General features: G+C 48.6%; 1 protein-coding gene across 2 annotated transcripts in view; it reads left to right on the plus strand.

Moving 5' to 3' along the window:
* Positions 1 to 220: 220 nt before the first annotated feature.
* The window catches only part of DND1 (DND microRNA-mediated repression inhibitor 1), a 121000-nt gene continuing 100925 nt past the window's right edge, over positions 221 to 20295 (plus strand). Inside the window, exon 1 of one of the 2 annotated variants that reach the window (XM_063951494.1) lies at positions 221 to 321. Coding sequence is in view for 1 of the 2 variants with exons in the window: in XM_063951493.1 (XP_063807563.1) it covers positions 6169 to 6189 (21 nt within the window). In the remaining variant the exon portion in view is untranslated. Of the gene's footprint in view, positions 322 to 6080; positions 6190 to 20295 lie in introns of those variants that run through there. The other variant, XM_063951493.1, reaches the window with a different exon arrangement.

Here is a 20295-nt window from a genome sequence, read left to right on the forward strand (position 1 = left end):
GCTATGAATGGTTTTTTTCGGTTCTTTCTACCTATATGCTATTATATATTATTGATAGTATTTATACTTGTGGAGAGTATATATATAGGAGTATTTGTTAGATCGATGTTTTCTACTGTACCGCTTTGATGTAAAAGACAGATGAATCACATGCACTGCACTGTCAAATAATGTTAACACTGCGTCTTCGTCTCCAAGTTAACCGGCATGCAGCGTGGGACGTGAGCGCGTTGCACAGGCTCTGTGCTATGACGTCATCTATCCCCACCAGCACACCAGGCCGAGGGGACGCGAGACACGAGGGTTTGGTGAGGTATAAAGGTATGTGTATGTATTGTATATGTTGGTCTGACGAAAGTTAATATAACTGAAACGTTACCGTAAGAGCGCTGTCTCTGTGATTTCTTTACCTGAAAAGTCCTCTTGGAGTGCCACCCAGTGACATTGGATATATTTGCATGCAGCAAGGGAGGGCACCGGGGCAGATGTAAGGTCTACGTGAGAGCCGGTTACACTATGAACATATATATATATATATATATATATATATATATATATATATATATATTTCTAACCTTAAATATTTTCCTCTCAGTGGGAAGAAGTGAGGAGCGCTGGGACAAGGCAGCATGGAGGAAGATGAGCAGCAGCAGTGTGTGAGCGTGCACTGCAGGTGGGGAGAACGGGCCAGCTGATGCAGAAGTGCAGCGCTACCGGCGAGCACAGGTACATCTGGCTGGTGGCAGCGGCGGCTCCGCCGCTGCCACCAGCCAGATGTTCCTGTGCTCGCCAGGCAGCGCTGCTCTGTGTGCGGGAGCTGCTGCAGCGGGTCAGTGTGCGGGCTGCGGCGCAAGGACAGTAAGGGGGCGGCAGCGCCGGGTCAGTGTGTGGCGGCAGGTGGCGGGCATCTCTGGTTGGCAGCGGTGGTGGCACACCTGTTGAAAATGGCTGAATTAACCTGTTCAAAACAGGTGCTGGCAATCATACAACAAGAGGGAAGTCCAGGATCAGAGCATTTTGTCCCTCCTGTAGTGGGGCATGTTGGGAGGTATGCACAAAGTATTGAGCAATTGAAGGAGATTGTCGCACTACACAGCGATTAAAAAAATTGGTTGTATATAGCCCCCCTCACCGGAAACATCTAGTTCCAATAAACCTAGGGATTGCTGTAATGAGTTTGACTGTTTAACACTGCAATACTATAAATCACCCAAACTGTCTAGGCCCCAGCCCTTCAGCAATAAACTCTAACATCAGAAAGCTGATTACTTATCTATCTCCAGTCAGTGCAATTAACACTTGTGGCTCCGATGGGTCTGTTCCCTGTCAAAGAGGAAACTCATCTCTGCAGTGTGAGTGCTATAAGCTACGAGAACAATATTTCCTCGGGCTGCATTCATCTAATTTTCTGGGTTCAGACAAATATATTGTTAGAATGTAATTTGTCTCTGCATTGAAAAAAAGTTGGCCTGACAATCGCACTCTATTTCTACCTTAAACAATAATCCATAGACGCAATATTCAAGGTAAATTAGTGAGGTCCCCTAGTGACCCTAGTGCTCAGAGTCTACACAACACTGTTAGCTAGAGAGGAGGGAGCCCAGCCGGAGCCTGCACACAGGGCTCCTCCTCTCTAGGGGGGTCATTCCGAGTTGATCGTAGGCTGGTGATGTCGCCACCGACATGTCCCGGGCCGGCGCTTGGAGATGAGATCATCCCCAAGTGCTGGCTCGTTCTTATGGTGTGAACAGGTCCATTTGTTACATCAACCCGGGATACCCGTTCACACTGCACCGGAAGCCGGGTTGAACACCACGAGCCGGATTGAACACGTGTTCCACCCTGCTTGCTACAGAGTCGCTCGTCCCCGGTAATGTCAACAGGGTGCTTTCACACCGCACAATATCCCGGGTTGCTGCGTGTTCCAACTCGTGGATGCCCACGACACCATAGAGTGGGAAAAGAACCTGTGGTGAGTGCAGCGTCCCCGCAACGGGCTTTGTTGCGCTCACCCATGCCAGCATTCTGGTGCCGGCATCCCTGTGTCGGTATGCTGAATTCCAGGATCCCGTGCGTCGGCCACTTAACCCCAACCCCTTAAGCTAGGTATATTATAGTAGCATGGACGTGATAAACAAGCTAGTTACTGCAGATATACCAGGGACAATCGAGGCACCGGCACTTCTGGCTGCCCTCTCATGCTATCACCACCTCAGGACAGCAATGGCAAATGCAAGAGATATAGAACGTTTTCTATGTAAAGTTTATTCGAGTATATAATTTTATGTGTGTGTGTGTGAGTAGGGGGGGGGGGGAGTGTATTATTTTAATTTACTCAGGGCCGGATTAAGACTGGGGGGCCCCGGTGAAAGGGGAGGGGGTGAATATTAGATTGTGCATACCTTCCAACAGATGGGGCCAAAGGGCCTAATTCAGACCTGATCGCTCGCTAGCAGTTTTTTGCAGCGCTGCTATCAGATAGTCGCCGCCCACAGGGGAGTGTATTTTAGCTGTGCAAGTGTGCTAACGCTTGTGCAGCCGAGCGGTACAAAAAGATCTTTTGCAGTTTCTGAGTAGCCCAGGACTTACTCAGCCGCTGCGATCACTTCAGCCTGTCCGGGACCGGAATTGACGTCAGACACCCGCCCCGCAAACGCTTGGACACGCCTGCGTTTTTCCAACCACTCCCTGAAAACAGTCAGTTGCCACCCACAAACGCCCTCTTCCTGTCACTCTCCTTGCAATCGGCTGTGCGAATGGATTCTTTGTAAAACCCATCGCACAGCAACGATCCGCCTTGTACTCGAGCGACGCGCCTGCGCATTGCGGTGCATACGCAGTTCTAACCTGATCACAGTGCAGCGAAAAAAGCTAGTGTGCGATCAGGTCTGAATTACCCCCAAAATGTTCTATACCTGGACTTCCCTCTTAATATGTGTTGAACTATTTAATTGATAAGAAAGATGTTTCAACACAGGTGATTGCAATCATAACTTAAGATGGAGGTCCAGGTAGACCAGAGGTTCTCAAACTCGGTCCTCGGGGGCACACACAGTGCATGTTTTGCAGGTCTCCTCACAGAATCGCAAGTGAAATAATTAGCTCCACCTGTGGACCTTTTAAAATGTGTCAGTGAGTAATTAATACACCTGTGCACCTGCTGGGTTACCTGCAAAACATGCACTGTGTGGGGTCCTGAGGACCGAGTTTGAGAACCTATGCTCTAGACCACAGGTTCTCAAACTCGGTCCTCAGGACCCCACACGGTGCATGTTTTGCAGGTCTCCTCATAGTCACAAGTGACATAATTAACTCCACCTGTGGACCTTTTAAAATGTGTCAGTGATTAATTAATACACCTGTGCACCTGCTGGGTTACCTGCAAAACATGCACTGTGTGGGGTCCTGAGGACTGAGTTTGAGAACCACTGCTCTAGACCACAGGTTCTCAAACTCGGTCCTCAGGACCCCACACAGTGCATGTTTTGCAGGTCTCCTCACAAAATCACAAGTGAAATAATTAGCTCCACCTGTGGACCTTTTAAAATGTGTCAGTCAGTAATTAATACACCTGTGCACTTGCTGGGTTACCTGCAAAACATGCACTGTGTGGGGTCCTGAGGACCGAGTTTGAGAACCACTGCTCTAGACCCTCAATAGATAACAGGTTACACAGGACCCAGACACCCATGCAGGGAGGAGGAGAAGCTGGCATCCCTGTGTCACTTACAGCTCTCTCCACCCTCCTAATTCTTTTCTGTCAGAAAGCTCCATAGGTACCTATTAAAACCTGATTCTCCTGTCTCTGCCTGCACTGCATACTGTCCTGCTCGCATTCTGGCTGTCTGGTTCTTTTGCTGCATAAGAGAGAAAGCTAGTGATGTCAGTGTGCTCTGGCCATGGGGCCCCTTGACAAAGGGGGGCCCGGAGTACAGTATGCCCTGCATTCCTCCTTAATCTGGCTATGGATTTACTTGATTTACTGCTGGAGTTACCTGTGGATCAAATTGTTTTGAGGTGCCTTTTATAAGATATCAATTCAGCACAGGCAACTTTAATGGTTAATTAAGGGGGTAGTGCATTATGCGTCAGGTGAAGCGAGTCTGCAGAAGTTCATTCAATATTCTGATGGAATTTATGCCTGTACATCATTTTCACACATTAGCTCTTTGTTATCTACTGCTGGTGTTTGGAGAAATGTTACTGATCCACTTAATAGGCCCTACACACTGGTCGATCTGACTATGGGGCCCTATACACTAGCCGATCCGCCGCCGAGCTGCCCGACGGCGGATACGGCCGACGAGCGACCCGGCGGCGGGGGGGCAGTGACGGGGGGAGTGAAGTTTCTTCACTCCCCCCGTCACGCGGCTGCATTGAAGTGCAGGCAAATATGGACGAGATCGTCCATATTGGCCTGCATGCACAGCCGACGGGGGACCAGCGATGAACGAGCGCGGGACCGCGCATCGTTCATCGCTGGAGTCTCCACACTGAAAGATATGAACGAGTTCTCGTTCATTTATGAACGAGATCGTTCATATCTTTCCAAAAATCGGCCAGTGTGTAGGGCCTATGAGAGATATGAACGATCTATACCGTTCATATCTTTCAGTGTGGAGGCACCAGCGATGAACGATGCGCGGGCCCGCGCTCGTTCATCGCTGGTGCCCCGTCGGCTGTGCATGCAGGCCAATATGGACGATCTTGTCCATATTTGCCTGCACTTCTATGGAGCCGGGTGACGGGGGGAGTGAAGGAACTTCACTCCCCCCCCCCCCCCCGCGCTGCCGGGTCTCCCGTCGGCCGTATCCGCCGACGGGCAGCTCGGCGACGGATCATTATATGTGTAGGGCCCTTAAGATGGCTGTGCTTGTGACTATAGTCTGCCTAACTGCTGCACCCAAAGGTATCCGGTTGTTCAATCTACAGTAAACTGATACACAGTCAATAGGTTTACATGTATAAAAGTTTGACATGTAAAAGGTAGACAGTGCTTTAGGTCGACATGTTCAAGAGATCGACATGACAATGGTCAGCAATTTTTTTTTTTTTTCAACTTTTTCATCCTTTACCTTCCATGTGTACTGCGATTGGGAAAAGAGGTTCGGTATGGGATCCCGCCGCACGGGATGCCGGTTGTCAGTATACCGACATCTGCATCCCGAGCGGTAGAATGCCGGCTGGGGGGGCGAGCACAACTAAGCCCCTTGCGGACTTGGTGGCGAGCAGTTCTATTCTCCCTCTATGGGTGTCGTTGACACCCATACAGGGGGAATCACCTACCTCACCGGTATACCAGTCGGGATCCCTTGTCTACTGTCTATCTTTTCCAGGTCAGCAATTTCACCACGTCGCCCATTTGGGGTCTGTCTACGAGTTTCCAGTAGATCTAATGAACCATACCAGCACCCAACAGCAGACGCAAGTGGGCATGGGCTTCTGGTTACCAATAGGTGACACACCTACAATATACCCAATAACAAGTTTCTACAAAAGTGACAAAAAAACAAACAAAAAAACCCAAGCATGTTTTTTGATGCTGAGGTTGACATACAAATCATTTTTGTAATCGGTTGATCCTGATTTGATAACTTTATTGTGGAGCTAATCCATAATAAACATGTGAAAAAAGATTGTACTTTCCCGAACAGCTATGGTTCAGTTAGCAAAACATAAATAAAAATAAAAATTCGATAGTTGCTCATTGCACGCTGACATAATTCTATGAAAGTCTATCCCTAGTCACTGATTTGTGTCAGTTTTACATGTTCTATTCCTGCTTGCATAGTAGCATTCAGTGTAGACAATCTAGTAACAGCTTCAGCATTGCTGGCTATCCTTCCAGGTCCAACTTCAGCAAAGAAGAAACAGAGACTGGTTACTGCAAACAAATAGAAACAAAACTAGACAAAAATAATTTCCACATAGATTAAAATGTATTAACAAGGAGTTTGCAAATGTTTGAATCGTACCTCTAAGAGGAGAGTGAGGAAGGTTGAGGCAGAGGGGTGACTGGTGGTCTTTCTGCCCTCATATGATTGGCTGATGTGGTCTTGTGGGGAGGGGGGAGGAAGCTCTGGCAATTTGGGACTCTACATAGAGGCTTGCACTACAGGCACCTGTGTAACAGCGTTTGCTGGAGGGCTGTGAGTGTTGGAAGACAGTATGATGAACGGGAGCAGTGAGGTATGTGCTAGGCTGGGTGTACTTACCTTGCTGTATGGAACATGTTTATTGTAGAGGATAAAGTTTGGGGAAAGTCAGTTTTCATATTTGTTTTGTTTCTAACCATAGTTGTTGACTCACAATGCATGCTGTGGAGCCCTACTATAGAATTGGGATTCCACTAAACCAACGTGCAGCTATTTATATCCTAATGTAGTCTGTTGTGAGATTTATGTATGTTTATTTGTTTGAACGTTTATCATAATAAAATGAAGTCTCTTCTTCTGTTTGGGTGTGACAGCCCAGTATAGAGAGTGGTGTCTGATAATTCCTCATGTCTGGCATGAATGCAGTGTAATGCACCTATTGCCAAGCTTAATGATTATTGTGGTCACTATATGTGCGTGTACATTGGCTTCTGTCCACATGGTGCAAAGTTTGATAGATGTAGAGATATATAATTTTTATTTATTCATTATTTTTTCTCTTATAGTATACCATGCATATATTTGCAGTGTGTATAGTACAGGGAATAGCAGGGTGCATATACTGTGTTTGGGTTATGGCCTGTTGTGTAACTGATTGCTGTACCAAGATGGAAGGGAAGACTCTGGTCACATGGACATGTACTATGTATGGCCTGTCCATGCTGTGTCATTACACTGCACAGTGTCTGCACTAGGTCTTGCCATCAATGGTGAAGAACCAATGGCTAGGTTTGCCTGTCAACCGTTGGTGTTAAAAAAATTATAGAGAGTCTATGGCAAGTGGTGAATACTACTTACCATCGATGGCAGAGAATCAGGTTGTTCCCCGCCATCGATGGTAGCCGCAGTCCCAATGTTTTTTTCTCTGACGTCCTAGTGGATGCTGGGACTCCGTCAGGACCATGGGGAATAGCGGCTCCGCAGGAGACAGGGCACAAAATTTAAAAGTTTGACCACTAGGTGGTGTACTGGCTCCTCCCCCTATGACCCTCCTCCAAGCCTCAGTTAGGTTTTTGTGCCCGTCCGAGCAGGGTGCAATCTAGGTGGCTCTCCTAAAGAGCTGCTTAGAAAAAGTTTGTTAGGTTTTTTATTTTCAGTGAGTCCTGCTGGCAACAGGCTCACTGCAACGAGGGACTTAGGGGAGAAGAAGTGAACTCACCTGCGTGCAGGATGGATTTGCTTCTTAGGCTACTGGACACTAGCTCCAGAGGGACGATCACAGGTACAGCCTGGATGGGTCACCGGAGCCGCGCCGCCGACCCCCTTGCAGATGCCGAATAGAGAAGAGGTCCAGAAACCGGCGGCAGAAGACGTCTCAGTCTTCATGAGGTAGCGCACAGCACTGCAGCTGTGCGCCATTGCTCTCCGCACACTTCACACCAGCGGTCACTGAGGGTGCAGGGCGCTGGGGGGGGCGCCCTGGGCAGCAATGTAATATACCTATTCTGGCTAAAATATATCACATATAGCCCCTGGGGCTATATGGATGTATTTAACCCCTGCCAGGTTCCCCCCCCAAAAAAAAAACGGGAGAAGAAGCCCGCCGAAAAGGGGGCGGGGCCTATTCTCAGCACACAGCGCCATTTTCCTGCCCAGCTCCGCTGCGAGGAAGGCTCCCAGGACTCTCCCCTGCACTGCACTACAGAAACAGGGTAAAAACAGAGAGGGGGGGCACTTATTGGCGATATTTATAATATTTGAGCTGCTATAAAGGGAACACACTTATTAAGGTTGTCCCTATATATATTTATAGCGCTTGGGTGTGTGCTGGCAAACTCCCTCTGTCTCCCCAAAGGGCTAGTGGGGTCCTGTCTTCTATCAGAGCATTCCCTGTGTGTCTGCTGTGTGTCGGTACGTTTGTGTCGACATGTATGAGGACGATGTTGGCGTGGAGGCGGAGCAATTGCCTGTAATGGTGATGTCACCCCCTAGGGAGTCGACACCAGAATGGATGGCTTTGTTTATGGAATTACGGGATAGTGTCAGCACGCTACAAAAGTCGGTTGACGACATGAGACAGCCGGCAAACCAGTTAGTACCTGTCCAGGCGTCTCAGACACCGTCAGGGGCTGTAAAACGCCCTTTACCTCAGTCGGTCGACACAGACCCAGACACTGACACTGAATCCAGTGTCGACGGTGAAGAAACAAACGTATTTTCCAGTAGGGCCACACGTTATATGATCACGGCAATGAAGGAGGCTTTGCATATCTCTGATACTGCAAGTACCACAAAAAGGGGTATTATGTGGGGTGTGAAAAAACTACCGATAGTTTTTCCTGAATCAGAGGAACTGAATGAAGTGTGTGATGAAGCGTGGGTTACCCCAGATAGAAAACTGCTAATTTCAAAGAAGTTATTGGCATTATACCCTTTCCCGCCAGAGGTTAGGGCGCGCTGGGAAACACCTCCTAGGGTGGATAAGGCGCTCACACGCTTATCAAAGCAAGTGGCGTTACCGTCTCCTGATACGGCCGCCCTCAAGGATCCAGCTGATAGGAGGCTGGAGAATACATAAAGTATAAACACCATGTTATACTGAGACCAGCAATCGCCTCAGCCTGGATGTGCAGTGCTGGCGTGGCTTGGTCGGAGTCACTGTCTGAAAATATTGATACCCTGGATAGGGACAGTATTTTACTGACTATAGAGCAGTTAAAGGATGCATTTCTTTATATGCGAGATGCACAGAGAGATATTTGCACTCTGGCATCAAGAGTAAGTGCGATGTCCATATCTGCCAGAAGAAGTTTATGGACGCGCCAGTGGTCAGGTGATGCGGATTCCAAACGACATATGGAAGTATTGCCGTATAAGGGGGAGGAATTATTTGGGGTCGGTCTATCGGATCTGGTGGCCACGGCAACGGCCGGAAAATCCACCTTTTTACCCCAGGTCACCTCCCAGCAGAAAAAGCCGCAGGCTTTTCAGCCGCAGTCCTTTCGTTCCTATAAGAACAAACGAGCAAAAGGACATTCCTATTTGCCCCGAGGCAAAGGAAAGGGTAAGAGACTGCAACAAGCAGCTCCTTCCCAGGAGCAGAAGCCCTCCCCGGCTTCTACAAAGGCGTCAGCATGACGCTGGGACCTTACAAGCAGACTCAGGGGCGGTGGGGGGTCGCCTCAAACATTTCAGCGCACAGTGGGCTCACTCGCAGGTGGACCCCTGGATCCTGCTGGTAGTATCTCAGGGTTACAGGTTGGAATTCGAGAAGTCCCCTCCTCGCCGTTTCCTAAAGTCTGCTTTGCCAACGTCTCCCTCCGACAGGGCGACGGTATTGGAGGCCATTCACAAGCTGTATTCTCAGCAGGTGATAGTCAAGGTACCCCTCCTACAACAGGGACAGGGGTATTACTCCACGCTATTTGTGGTACCGAAGCCGGACGGCTCGGTAAGACCGATTCTAAATCTAAAATCTCTGAACCTGTACATACAAAAATTCAAGTTCAAGATGGAGTCACTCAGAGCAGTGATAGCGAATATGGAAGAAGGGGATTTTATAGGACGATCTCCTGATAAGGGCAAGATCCAGAGAACAGCTGGAGGTCGGCGTAGCACTAACCCAAGTAGTGCTCCAACAACACGGGTGGATTTTGAATTTTCCAAAATCCCAACTGATCCCGACGACACGTCTGTTGTTCCTAGGGATGATTCTGGACACTGTTCAGAAAAAGGTATTTCTTCCGGAGGAGAAAGCCAGGGAGTTATCCGATCTAGTCAGGAACCTCCTAAAACCAGGAGAAGTATCTGTGCATCAATGCACGAGTCCTGGGAAAAATGGTAGCTTCTTACGAAGCGATTCCATTCGGCAGATTCCATGCACGAACTTTTCAGTGGGATCTGCTGGACAAATGGTCCGGATCGCATCTGCAGATGCATCAGCGGATAAAATTGTCCACAAGGACAAGAGTGTCTCTGCTATGGTGGTTGCAGAGTGCTCATCTGTTAGAGGGCCGCAGATTCGGCATACAGAACTGGGTCCTAGTGACCACGGATGCCAGCCTGAGAGGCTGGGGAGCGGTCACACAGGGAAGAAACTTCCAGGGCGTGTGGTCAAGCCTGGAGACGTCTCTTCACATAAATATACTGGAGCTAAGAGCAATCTACAATGCTCTAAGCCTGGCAAAACCTCTGCTTCAGGGTCAGCCGGTGTTGATTCAGTCGGACATCATCACGGCAGTCGCCCACGTAAACGGACAGGGCGGCACAAGAAGCAGGAGGGCAATGGCAGAAGCTGCAAGGATTCTCCGCTGGGCAGAAAATCATGTGTTAGCACTATCAGCTGTGTTCATCCCGGGAGTGGACAACTGGGAAGCAGACTTCCTCAGCAGACACGATCTGCACCCGGGAGAGTGGGGACTTCATCCAGAAGTCTTCCACATGATTGTGGTCCATTGGGAAAGACCAATGGTGGACATGATGGCGTCCCGCCTCAACAAAAAACTGGACAGGTATTGCGCCAGGTCAAGAGATCCTCAGGCAATAGCTGTAGACGCTCTGGTAACACCGTGGGTGTTCCAGTCAGTGTATGTGTTTCCTCCTCTGCCTCTCATACCAAAAGTACTGAGAATTATACGGCAAAGGGGAGTAAGAACGATACTCGTGGCTCCGGATTGGCCAAGAAGAACTTGGTACCCGGAACTTCAGGAGATGCTCACGGAAGATCCGTGGCCTCTACCTCTAAGACGGGACCTGCTTCAGCAGGGACCGTGTCTATTCCAAGACTTACCGCGGCTGCGTTTGACGGCATGGCGGTTGAACGCCGAATCCTAAGGGAAAAAGGCATTCCGGAAGAGGTCATCCCTACCCTGGTAAAAGCCAGGAAGGAGGTGACTGCACAACATTATCACCGCATTTGGAGAAAATATGTTGCGTGGTGTGAGGCCAGGAAGGCCCCGACGGAGGAATTTCAACTGGGTCGATTCCTACATTTCCTGCAAACAGGATTGTCTATGGGCCTCAAATTAGGGTCCATTAAGGTTCAAATTTCGGCCCTGTCGATTTTCTTCCAGAAAGAATTGGCTTCAGTTCCTGAAGTCCAGACTTTTGTAAAAGGAGTACTACATATACAGCCCCCGGTTGTGCCCCCAGTGGCACCGTGGGATCTTAATGTAGTTTTGGATTTTCTCAAATCCCATTGGTTTGAGCCACTCAAATCGGTGGATTTGAAATATCTTACATGGAAAGTAACCATGCTACTGGCCCTGGCTTCAGCCAGGAGAGTGTCAGAATTGGCGGCTTTATCGTATAAAAGCCCATATCTGATTTTCCATTCGGACAGGGCAGAACTGCGGACGCGTCCTCACTTTCTGCCTAAGGTGGTTTCAGCGTTTCACCTGAACCAGCCTATTGTGGTGCCTGCGGCTACTAGCGATTTGGAGGATTCCAAGTTGCTGGACGTTGCCAGAGCATTGAAAATATATATTTCAAGGACGGCTGGAGTCAGAAAATCTGACTCGCTGTTTATACTGTATGCACCCAACAAGCTGGGTGCTCCTGCTTCTAAGCAGACGATTGCTCGTTGGATTTGTAGCACAATTCAACTTGCACATTCTGTGGCAGGCCTGCCACAGCCTAAATCTGTCAAGGCCCATTCCACAAGGAAGGTGGGCTCATCTTGGGCGGCTGCCCGAGGGGTCTCGGCATTACAACTCTGCCGAGCAGCTACGTGGTCAGGGGAGAACACGTTTGTAAAATTCTACAAATTTGATACCCTGGCTAAGGAGGACCTGGAGTTCTCTCATTCGGTGCTGCAGAGTCATCCGCACTCTCCCGCCCGTTTGGGAGCTTTGGTATAATCCCCATGGTCCTGACGGAGTCCCAGCATCCACTAGGACGTCAGAGAAAATAAGATTTTACTTACCGATAAATCTATTTCTCGTAGTCCGTAGTGGATGCTGGGCGCCCATCCCAAGTGCGGATTGTCTGCAATACTTGTACATAGTTATTGTTACAAAAAAATCGGGTTGTTATTGTTGTGAGCCGTCTGTTCAGAGGCTCCTACGTTTGTCATACTGTTAACTGGGTTCAGATCACAAGTTGTACGGTGTGATTGGTGTGGCTGGTATGAGTCTTACCCGGGATTCAAAATCCTTCCTTATTGTGTACGCTCGTCCGGGCACAGTATCCTAACTGAGGCTTGGAGGAGGGTCATAGGGGGAGGAGCCAGTACACACCACCTAGTGGTCAAACTTTTAAATTTTGTGCCCTGTCTCCTGCGGAGCCGCTATTCCCCATGGTCCTGACGGAGTCCCAGCATCCACTACGGACTACGAGAAATAGATTTATCGGTAAGTAAAATCTTATTTTTTTTTTTTTTTGGAGTTCACAGTGCTGCTGTTGCTGCTCACGGTTCTTATGCGGTCAGCCAGCTGCCCTGCGCCACCGCGATCTTAAGGCCCCCATGCACTAGCGAGTTTTATCTCGGCAGTGAGTTGGAGCCTTTTTTTCCTGCAATCTGGCCGGCAGCTTCCCGGGAGCCCTGCGATTGCGATTTGCTACTTGAGTGTTTTTATTACATGTGATTTATCTCATGGGACCTAACCTTATTAAACCTATTTCTGTGCGATTGAGAGAAGTATAATGGCCAGCCCGTGTGATCTGCGATTGTGAGGCACACAGGAACGCGCCTTCAATCCCACGAAAAGGACATGCGATATGTCACACTTTTCATGCAATCCGTCGCAATCGCATAAAAAGAGCCCATATTGCACTAGTGGATGGGGGCATTTACACACTACCGGGAATGGGATGGCCTACCTCCATGATAAGCTGAGCTGTCAAATCAAATCACAGCCCAGCCCTGCCTTGGCTCTTTCAATGAGATGGCAGCGTGAAAACACGATTGTAAAACCATCGATGGTACCACACAGAGTAGTTGACTACCATTGATGCTCTTTATTGCCATTGATGGTAATGATCAATTGGTAGCAACATCGATGGCCATCCCTACCAATGATTCTCTATAATCAATGGTACAGGTGTCCCCCATATAATTTTTTTGTTTTAATGCAGGGACATGAAGCCTCGCTCCGTCACCCATAAAGCCCAGTATGTCATAGAGCAGGGATGATCATCAGTGGGTGATGCCATTGTTTTCCTGTTAATAGTTTATGCCATTGATGGTTATCCCACGGATGGCCGTCCCTGCGTTGCACTCTACTGGGGTTTACACCAGTGATTCTCAAACTGTGCTGTGGCCCAAGACCCTTGCAGGGGTGCCCTGGGTTGGTTGTCCAGGACCAATCAAAATTATTTATGGTCCATGTAATAGGCAAAACCAGTGCTGGTGGCTGATAGTCATAAAATATGTGGACAAACAGAAGCAAATCTTATCCCCCACCACACAACTGAAACCGTAAACACAATTTACTTCATTGAGTAATTTTTCTATGTCTCAATAAGAAACTTTTGGCCTAGGGGTGCCGTGAAAAAACCCTGATACTCTAGGGTGCCGTGATTCAAAAAAGTTTGGGAATCACTGGTTTAAACCATACCTCCCAACATGACCCTCTCCAAAACCCCTTTCACATCGCACAAATAACCTGGTATCGACACGGCATATTGCCGTGTCGAAACGGGTCAGTGTGCGATGTGAAAGCTCCTTTGCTGAAATAGCGGGTCGCCTGACCCGGTAATTCAACCCGGTAAAAAAGAAGGGTTATTACCGGGTTGAATGCCGGGTCAGGCGCAGTGTGAATGGGAGCCGTTCCGATGCGACACGGTCCCATCCACAGCATAGGGAGAGGCGGCGCAGGAGATGAGCTCATCTCCCGGCGCCGCCTCCACCCCCGCCCCTGCTGCTGCTGCGCCCCCCCGCTGCTATGGCAACCGACCCGGTATATTGCCGGGTCGGAAAGCCAGCAAAGGAGCGCAAATGCCGGATCCCACCCGGTAAGGACACGTTTCTCTTACCGGGTGGGATCCGGCATTTGCGATCTGAAAGCAGCACAAGAGGGATGGAATGCTCTGCTTCTGGACTTCATTCTTACTGTATGATTGCCATCACCTGTGCGGAAACACCTTTCTTATCCATTACCTGTTCAACACAGATGCCGGCAATCATACATTAAGAGAAAAATCCAGAAGCAGAGCATTTTGTCCCTCCTGGAGAGGGTCATGTTGGGAGGTTTAAACTTTAATGTGGATAAAACTTTGCAAACCTCTCCACACCTCACTGCGATGGTTGCAAGTTTTTACTACATCCCCCTCCCTGCAGATTGTGCTGTGTAAGGTGATGTTTGTTTGTGCAAATGTGTGAAACCCCCCCCAAATATATGTACAGTATTTACTGTATGTATGTAGTGCTGGTGCTCTGTTACAAGTTGATACAGGTTGAGTATCCCTTATCCAAAATGCTTGGGACCAGAAGTATTTTGGATATGAGATTTTTCCGTATTTTGGAATAATTGCATACCATAATGAGATATCATGGTGATGGGACCCAAGTCTAAGCACAGAATGCATTTATGTTTCATATACACCTTATACACACAGCCTGAAAGTAATTTTAGCCAATATTTTTTTGTAACTTTGTGCATTGAACGAAGTGTATCTACATTAACACAATTCATATATGTTTCATATACACCTTATATACACAGCCTTTAGGTCATTTAATACAATACTTTTAATAACTTTGGGGGTAATTCCAAGTTGATTGCAGCAGGATTTTTGATAGCAATTGGGCAAAACCATGTGCACTGCAGGGGAGGCAGATATAACATGTGCAGAAAGAGTTAGATTTGGGTGGGTTATTTTATTTCTGTGCAGGGTAAATACTGGCTGCTTTATTTTTACACTGCAAAATAGATTGCAGATTGAACACACCCCACCCAAATCTAATACCCCTTTCACATCGCATTGAAAACCCGGTACCGACACGGCATATTGCCGTGTCGAAACGGGTCCGTGTGCGATGTGAAAGGTCCAATTGTGAATTAGCGGGTCGCCTGACCCGGTAATTCAACCCGGTAAAAAAGAAGGGTTTTACCCGGGTTGATTACCGGGTCAGGTGCGGTGTGAATGGGAGCCGTGTCGATGCGGCACGGTTCCCATTCACAGCACAGGGAGAGGTGGCGCAGGAGATGAGCTCATCTCCCAGCGCCGCCTCCACCCCCGCCCCTGCTGCTGCTGCTCCCTCCGCTGCTATGGCTACCGACCCGGTATATTGCCGGGTCGGAAAGCCAGCAGCGGAGCGCAAATGCCGGATCCCACCCGGTAAGTACACGTTTGTCTTACCGGGTAGGATCCGGCATTTGCGGTGTGAATGTGGTATTACTCTCTCTGCACATGTTATATCTGCCTCCCCTGCAGTGCACATGGTTTTGCCCAATTGCTAACAAAAATCCTGCTGCGATCAACTTGGAATTACCCCCTTTGTGTATTAAACAAAGTTTGTGTACATTGAGCCATCAAAAAACAAAGGTTTCACTATCTCACTCAAAAAAGTCAGTATTTCGGAATATTTGGATATGGGATACTCAACCTGTACTTGCAACTTGCACACTCCAGGTAAGTGCTCAGATGATCATTTTATTCACTTCTGAGATATTTTCACTGATTTCTTTCGGTTTCACCAATTGGTTCTAAGTATAAAAAACAACCCAAAACACGGCACTGCGTGCCACTGAGCAATGTATAGATGTCTTTTTGATTGTAGGCTAGGTTACTTCTTACTACAACGTATCAAAGGCGTAAGGGAGTTCTGTTGGTAGTTTAGTGGTTCTGCGTATGGCTCTAAAACACTTGGAAAGTATTACCACCCCCTCCGCTCCCATTAAGGTTATACAGGAAATAACATTCATGCCAGCTACTGAAGTTCCCATAGTTCAGCAGCAAAACTATATGGTCTATCATATTGCCCCCCCTCCCCCCAAAGTTACTCTCAGCAATGGAAGCACACAAAAGAATAATTTTTTTTTTTGTGTGTGCGTGCGGTTGGCTTTAAAAGGAGTAGTGCTATTGCTTTCATATTTTACATATAACCTGTATAACGTACCTTTTGGCTGTATTTATAGGGAAAAAAATATGTGTATGCGTAATTAGCCCATGACGGTATGAGTAACTCCCAGTGTTGTGGGATAGATGATTAATACTCTGCAACCTCAGCAATTCTCTTCCTTGTAAATAGAGGAGTAATTTTAACGTCTTTTTCTCTGACGTCCTAGTGGATGCTGGGAACTCCGCAAGGACCATGGGGAATAGCGGCTCCGCAGGAGACTGGGCACAAAAAGTAAAAGCTTTAGACTAGCTGGTGTGCACTGGCTCCTCCCCCTATGACCCTCCTCCAAGCCTCAGTTAGATTTTTGTGCCCGAACGAGAAGGGTGCAAGCTAGGTGGCTCTCCTGAGCTGCTTAGAAGTAAAAGTTTAAATAGGTTTTTTATTTTCAGTGAGTCCTGCTGGCAACAGGCTCACTGCATCGTGGGACTAAGGGGAGAAGAAGCGAACTCACCTGACTGCAGAGTGGATTGGGCTTCTTGGCTACTGGACATTAGCTCCAGAGGGACGATCACAGGTTCAGCCTGGATGGGTCCCGGAGCCGCGCCGCCGGCCCCCTTACAGAGCCAGAAGAGCGAAGAGGTCCGGAGAAAGCGGCGGCAGAAGACGTTCCTGTCTTCAAATAAGGTAGCGCACAGCACTGCAGCTGTGCGCCATTGCTCTCAGCACACTTCACACTCCGGTCACTGAGGGTGCAGGGCGCTGGGGGGGGAGCGCCCTGAGACGCAATAAAAACGATATAAAAACCTTATATGGCTAAATAAAATGCATCACATATAGCTCCTGGGCTATATGGATGCATTTATCCCCTGCCAGTTTCCTGAAAAAAGCGGGAGAAAAGGCCGCCGTGAAGGGGGCGGAGCCTTTCTCCTCAGCACACAAGCGCCATTTTCTTTCACAGCTCCGCTGGAAGGACGGCTCCCTGACTCTCCCCTGCAGTCCTGCACTACAGAAACAGGGTAAAACAGAGAGGGGGGCACTATTGGCAGCTAATATATAAATACAGCAGCTATAACAGGGAGTAACACTTATATAAGGTTATCCCTGTATATATATAGCGCTCTGGTGTGTGCTGGCAAACTCTCCCTCTGTCTCCCCAAAGGGCTAGTGGGGTCCTGTCCTCTATCAGAGCATTCCCGGTGTGTGTGCTGGGTGTCGGTACGATTGTGTCGACATGTATGAGGAGGAAAATGATGTGGAAGCAGAGCAATTGCCTGTGTTAGTGATGTCACCCCCTAGGGAGTCGACACCTGACTGGATGGTAGTAATTAAAGAATTACGTGACAATGTCAGCACTTTGCAAAAAACTGTTGACGACATGAGACAGCCGACAAATCAATTAGTGCCTGTTCAGGCGTCTCAGACACCGTCAGGGGCGCTAAAACGCCCGTTACCTCAGATGGTCGACACAGACCCTGACACGGATACTGAATCCAGTGTCGACGGTGACGAGACAAACGTAATGTCCAGTAGGGCCACACGTTACATGATCACGGCAATGAAGGAGGCATTGCACATTTCTGACACTACAAGTGCCACAAAAAAGGCTATTATGTGGGGTGTGAAAAAACTACCAGTGGTTTTTCCTGAGTCAGATGAATTAAATGAGGTGTGTGATAAAGCGTGGGTTTCCCCCGATAAAAAAACTGCTGATTTCTAATAAATTATTGGCACTATACCCTTTCCCGCCAGAGGTTAGGGCACGTTGGGAAACACCCCCTAGGGTAGAAGGAACCAGCTGATAGAAGGCTGGAAAATATCTTAAAAGGTATATACACACATACCGGTGTTATACTGCGACCAGCGATCGCCTCAGCCTGGATGTGCAGCGCTGGAGTGGCTTGGTCGGATTCCCTGACTGAAAATATTGATACCCTGGATAGGGACAGTATATTGTTAACTATAGAGCATTTAAAGGATGCATTACTATATATGCGAGATGCACAGAGGGATATTTGCACCCTGGCATCTAGAGTAAGTGCGATGTCCATTTCTGCCAGAAGAACGTTATGGACGCGACAGTGGTCAGGTGATGCAGATTCCAAACGACATATGGAAGTATTGCCGTATAAAGGGGAGGAGTTATTTGGGGTCGGTCTATCGGACCTGGTGGCCACAGCAACGGCTGGAAAATCCACCTTTTTACCCCAGGTCACCTCTCAGCAGAAAAAGACACCGTCTTTTCAAACCCAGTCCTTTCGTCCCTATAAGGGCAAGAGGGAAAAAGGCCGCTCGTTCCTGCCCCGGGGCAGAGGAAGGGGAAAAAGACTGCACCATGCAGCCTCTTCCCAGGAGCAGAAGCCCTCCCCCGCTTCTGCCAAGTCCTCAGCATGACGCTGGGGCTCTGCAAGCAGACTCGGGCACGGTGGGGGGCCGTCTCAAGAATTTCAGCGCGCAGTGGGCTCACTCGCAAGTGGACCCCTGGATCCTGCAGGTAGTATCACAGGGGTACAAATTGGAATTCGAGACGTCTCCCCCTCGCCGGTTCCTGAAGTCTGCTCTACCAACGTCTCCCTCCGACAGGGAGGCAGTATTGGAAGCTATTCACAAGCTGTATTCCCAGCAGGTGATAATCAAGGTACCCCTCCTACAACAGGAAAAGGGGTATTATTCCACGCTGTTTGTGGTACCGAAGCCGGACGGCTCGGTGAGACCAATTTTAAATCTAAAATCTTTGAACACTTACATAAAAAGGTTCAAATTCAAGATGGAGTCACTCAGAGCAGTGATAGCGAACCTGGAAGAAGGGGACTATATGGTATCTCTAGACATCAAGGATGCTTATCTCCATGTCCCAATCTACCCTTCTCACCAAGGGTACCTCAGGTTTGTGATACAAAACTGTCATTATCAGTTTCAGACGCTGCCGTTTGGATTGTCCACGGCACCACGGGTCTTTACCAAGGTAATGGCCGAAATGATGATTCTTCTTCGAAGAAAAGGCGTATTAATTATCCCTTACTTGGACGATCTCCTGATAAGGGCAAGGTCCAGGGAACAGTTAGAGGTCGGAGTAGCACTATCTCAGGTAGTGCTACGTCAGCACGGGTGGATTCTAAATATCCCAAAATCACAGCTGATTCCAACAACACGTCTACTGTTCCTAGGGATGATTCTGGACACAGTCCAGAAAAAGGTGTTTCTCCCGGAGGAGAAGGCCAGGGAGTTATCCGAGCTAGTCAGGAACCTCCTAAAACCAGGACAAGTGTCAGTGCATCAGTGCACGAGAGTCCTGGGAAAAATGGTGGCTTCTTACGAAGCGATTCCATTCGGAAGATTCCATGCAAGAACTTTTCAGTGGGATCTGCTGGACAAATGGTCCGGATCGCATCTTCAGATGCATCAGCGGATAACCCTATCTCCAAGGACAAGGGTATCTCTCCTGTGGTGGTTACAGAAGGCTCATCTTCTAGAGGGCCGCAGATTCGGCATTCAGGATTGGATGCTGGTAACCACAGATGCCAGCCTGAGAGGCTGGGGAGCAGTCACACAGGGAAGAAATTTCCAGGGCTTGTGGTCAAGCATGGAAACGTCTCTTCACATAAATATCCTAGAGCTAAGGGCCATTTACAATGCCCTAAGTCAAGCAAGGCCTCTGCTTCAGGGTCAACCGGTATTGATCCAGTCGGACAACATCACGGCTGTCGCCCACGTAAACAGACAGGGCGGCACAAGAAGCAGGAGGGCAATGGCAGAAGCTGCAAGGATTCTCCGCTGGGCGGAAAATCATGTGATAGCACTGTCAGCAGTGTTCATTCCGGGAGTGGACAACTGGGAAGCAGACTTCCTCAGCAGACACGACCTCCACCCGGGGGAGTGGGGACTTCATCCAGAAGTCTTCCAAGTGATTGTAAACCGTTGGGAAAAACCAAAGGTGGACATGATGGCGTCCCGTCTCAACAAGAAACTGGACAGATATTGCGCCAGGTCAAGGGACCCTCAGGCAATAGCGGTGGACGCTCTGGTAACTCCGTGGGTGTTCCAGTCGGTATATGTGTTCCCTGCTCTTCCTCTCATACCAAAAGTACTGAGAATCATAAGAAGGAGAGGAGTAAGAACGATACTCGTGGTTCCGGATTGGCCAAGAAGAACTTGGTACCCGGAGCTGCAAGAGATGCTCACGGAGGACCCGTGGCCTCT

Source organism: Pseudophryne corroboree, chromosome 2 (genome assembly GCF_028390025.1).
Source record: "Pseudophryne corroboree isolate aPseCor3 chromosome 2, aPseCor3.hap2, whole genome shotgun sequence".
In the NCBI taxonomy this organism is placed as follows: domain Eukaryota; kingdom Metazoa; phylum Chordata; class Amphibia; order Anura; family Myobatrachidae; genus Pseudophryne; species Pseudophryne corroboree.